The sequence below is a fragment of the Austrofundulus limnaeus genome, unplaced genomic scaffold (genome assembly GCF_001266775.1).
Source record: "Austrofundulus limnaeus strain Quisiro unplaced genomic scaffold, Austrofundulus_limnaeus-1.0 Scaffold250, whole genome shotgun sequence".
Taxonomy (NCBI): Eukaryota; Metazoa; Chordata; class Actinopteri; order Cyprinodontiformes; family Rivulidae; genus Austrofundulus; species Austrofundulus limnaeus.
Window position 1 is genome coordinate 420,940 of NW_013952652.1, and position 4,337 is coordinate 425,276.

At 38.3% G+C, this 4,337-nt stretch overlaps 1 protein-coding gene across 1 annotated transcript in view; it reads right to left on the reverse strand.

The window, feature by feature from the left end:
- The window catches only part of LOC106525963 (disks large-associated protein 1), a gene marked incomplete at its 5' end in the record, with an annotated part of 74,708 nt that overhangs the window by 26,979 nt on the left and 43,392 nt on the right, over positions 1-4,337 (reverse strand). The window contains 1 exon segment of the mRNA XM_014020366.1: positions 251-375. Within this exon segment, the coding sequence (XP_013875820.1) occupies positions 251-375 (125 nt within the window).

Sequence of the window (4,337 nt, forward strand, 5' to 3'; positions counted from 1 at the left end):
CTTCCCAGGAGCTCGGTGTGGTGTGTCTCTGGAGCTATGATAGCTGTGTACAAAAATGAACACTGAACAACCATGTCATCCAGTCGGCTGCTAATCCCCCACCCAAAATCAGCATCCATATAAAAGGCTGTGTTTGTCTGGAAAGTGGTCCTCATAATGCTGCAAAAACATGTCCACACACACATAGAAACCTTCCTAACGGGTCTGTACAGATGTTAGCAGAGGTGAGGATGTAAAGTGCTGAGTGTACCTGTGCAGACTCTGTACTGCTCTGGGCGGTGATGGAGATAAATGGCTTGGAGGCTGTGGAGCAGGTGGAGGTTCGTGGAGGTACTGGTGGAGGGGTTTTCTTATAGGTGGTGATACACGATGAAACTACAGAAAACAAGAAACAGGGAGAGAAAATCCACACAGTTTACTGCACATGTTCAAAAAATAAACTGTTATTTTGAGAAGTTTCATGTTTTTAACACCAAATGACACTTTTACCAAACAAAAACTACTGAGTAGTTTACTTATGCTGTAATTCACCCATTGTTGTTTAAAGAAAATACTCTGGTCTGTTCTTTCAATTCTGTTCATCACAGCTGTAAGTTTTAGGTTTATTTTGTTTCTTTTTTAGCAATAATTCTGTGTTTAAAGAGTGTTGTAGTAAGTCTACCTACACAAAACTACACACACTTACAATGTGATTACCATGTTTTATCATCTACATAGTTTTATGTCTAAAGTTTCTATACATCACCCCTGCAAACACAGAAACTAGGGAAAACCTTGGACAGGAAGAGAATGACCTGAAAAACAAAAAAGAATGTCCACGGAGACATGAAAAAAGGATGCCAGGGGGCCGTGAAAAGACTGAACAGTCTCATGGAGGGACATGAAAAAAGACAAAACATATCAGAGTAAGTATATTGATAGATTTTAACAAGGATGGGGTTGATTATGTTTTTCCAGGCACATAGTTTAATTCTGAACCACAATCCAGTCACTATCTTACCATCAGTTGTCAAACAGCTGTTTATATCAATAATAAATTGGATTTTGCATCATAGTTTATCCAAACGTCTTCAAATCAGCCTCTGTCTCTTTAAGAACCTCCTACCATTTCTGACACTCCCACTTCAGCACGTCGTCACAACAAGGCTTCGGGGGAGTTGTGCTCTGTGGGGAGGAGCTCGGCTGCAGACTGATCTTGAGGGAGGAGCTTAGTGCAAATAGGCGGAGCTTTGTAGCCGCAAGTGTTCAGTAGGGTTGGGCAATATTGGCAAATAAATTAATCACGATTAATTGTGGTATTTAGCCGATAACGATTAATTTGACGATTAATCCCCCGGAGTCCCTGGACACCCTCATGTCCTAGTCACATGACCAATTTATAGGGAGAAAATTTGCTCTTCGTAAAAATCTGTTCCAATTTGTGTCAAAATTACAGACTTCAGGCTATACATCAATCTTTAAATTGTGCTGATAGATAAATAAATTACACAACTTTTTTAAATGTTTGTTATATTTGAAGCAGAGAGGAGCACCAAGCGGTGAGTCTGCCGGGTGGCATTAATCGTATTAATCGTCAAGTGCCAAAAATTAATTGATTAATGTTTTTCTGACGATTATTTGCACACGATACAATTATGCCCAACCCTAGTGTTCAGGCGGCTCCACATGGCTACCAGGAGATTCAAGGATTTCTTAAACATGCACAAGTGAGTCAAAGCAACACTGAGTATGTTTTTGATGAGGGAATCACATTAAAGCATGATATAAATCTCAAAAATAGAATTTTGCATAACACTGCCCTCAAATACATTTTAACAGTGACGTTTTTGTTAAGTCAAATACATGAATAGTATAAAAGTTATAAAACAGAAGTAATGTTTGACATCAGTGCTCAAGAAGAAGCTTCAAATTCAAGGCTGATTTTTTTTCTTGAACCACTGTGTCAAAACTTGTTTTAGTGTAAAAACATGACTGATGACATCTGAAACAGTCACTTTGGTCTCATAAGTCATGAGTTATGTGACCAGTTCAAACCGGACTGTTTGGTCACACCAGATGTTTCATGCATGAGCACATCCTCTGTACCCCAGCATGACTTATCCCACATGTACAGACATTAATCAACCAGTATTTACAAAAAAATAAAAAAAATCACACAAACCTCAGTTACACTGATCGTATCATCATCATCATCACATCGATCTACAAACTTCTGTTTCCCTCTGAAACAAACCTTTAAAGGGGCAATATCATGTAAAATCAACTTTTTTGAGTTTTATATGTTATAATGTTATACTCTCATAAAAAAAACATGTCCAAAGCCTTGCTTTGACTCATTCATGCATGTTTGATAAATTCTGCAGCGTTTTTAGGAAGCCATGCTGAGGAGCAAAACGACAGGTGGGGACCAGAAACTCTTTTTGGGACCGGGAACTCCCCTGGGACGTGTCTTTAAGCTGAACTTCCTCATCACAGAGCACACCTCCCCACCCCCAACACCCCGCCCATGACTCCTGCAGGCTCTCGGCAGTAACAGATCAAAGTGAAAGTGAAACTTAAACTGTCTGCTGCTCTTAACACAACTTCTCACTCATTGAAGCTCTTTTCAGATTCAAAATACCTTTGAGGAAATGTATTTTCAGATGCCAAGTAAACTGCATCATAGCAGCTCCCCCCCGCCACCGAAAAGGGCGAGACAGAAGCAGAAGGTGGTTCTTAAAGAGACAGAGGCCGATTTCAATGCATTTAGAAGAGGAAGTGATGAGAAGATAAGTTTATTTTCTATTTAAACATAAAAACAGCATTTTAATAACAGCTGAAGGTGACATAGATACTTTATTAATGTATGGTATTTAAATATATGCCTGAGAAACACATAATATTGCCCCTTTAAATGAATGAACTTGTTTTCAGTAAAGTTCATGAAGCGGGTTGGAACTGGTTGTTTCACTACAAAACAAGCTGATGTCCAAAAATAAAAAGAAGCAGAATCATTACAGTGTGAATGTTGACTCACAGTTTACACATAAATAAGAAACTAATCAATCAAACAGGTAAATACCAAATAAATAAATTAATAAATTAAATAAAAAAACAGGACTGCACCAAACACACAAATCTGTCAGAGGATGAGTGAAACTGAGGAGGGTTAATCTGGCCTACAGGGGGGGTTCGGACAAACCACCCGCATTGCCTGCAAGGGTCCGGTTGTATTAGCCATTTTCAGTACACGTGACACACAAGAGTCAGACTTTAACAGAACATCCTTCCATCTAACACCCCCGCACACAGAGAACCTGTGCTGAGCAGCGCATCATTAAAAAGAATCCAACACAGACACAACTCCAGAGCAGAGTTTCTACTTGTTGATCACACAGGCGATGCTTCTCGTGGGTGAAAAAACAAAAATGATGCCCTGTCCTCACGAGGACGGTCTGAGCAGAGCATTACATGAAACCAAGCAATCGTATGGGCTCGATGTAAAGGGATAACCCCACCATTTTAAAGTGGACTTCAGTATAAAAGCTTTGAATGTTCCACTTTCGTGTCAAAATTGAAAACAAAGACCTGGGTAAGTATTTATCAAACTTCTCACATACTGCTGTGAAGAACGAACATAAGTGTAAAAAATAATTGTCTCAAAGCTGAGCTTAAAATTCAGTTATCAAACGTCAGAGTCTGAGTTTAAGTAAAGTGTAGGATTAAATCTGAAGAGTCGGTCGGAGCTGATTTTTTTTTGCTGATCCTGGTGGAAATGTTTAGAAAACTCCAGGCAAGAACTAATCACTTTATCAGGTTTCATTTTCAAAAATATTCTCAGAAAAATGTCAAAATTTTAATATAAGTTCAAGTTCAACACAACAATGTTTTTATTGTTTTTAATAAGAAAGTCTGAAATAATCCTTAGTAAATGAAAGATAAACAGTTTGTTCCACCATTTGTTTGTTGATAAGTCAGAAACAAGTGGGGAGCTGATTTAAAGGGTGAGTTTGATGATGTGATCACAAATGGAGAGAGCAGGAAACACTAACACACTCTGAGTTAGTTAAAGAAAAAATAAAAGGAAAGTTCAGTCTCACATTAACAAGTGCAGACAAGATGACAATCTGAGAGGGCATCTTCAGAGAGGACCTTTGAGACTGCATCATGTAGCCTGCATTCACTCACCTTCTGACTGGAAAAAAATGCTCTAATGTTCAAAAATATTTGCCTTTAATTTTAATGTTATAGTCAGACTGATGGTATATGTACATAGGTACCTGGGCTACATTTAAACCATAGAGTGTCTCTGGTTTGATTCTTTGTTCCTCCTGTTGTTTTTTTTTTTTTTTTTTTTT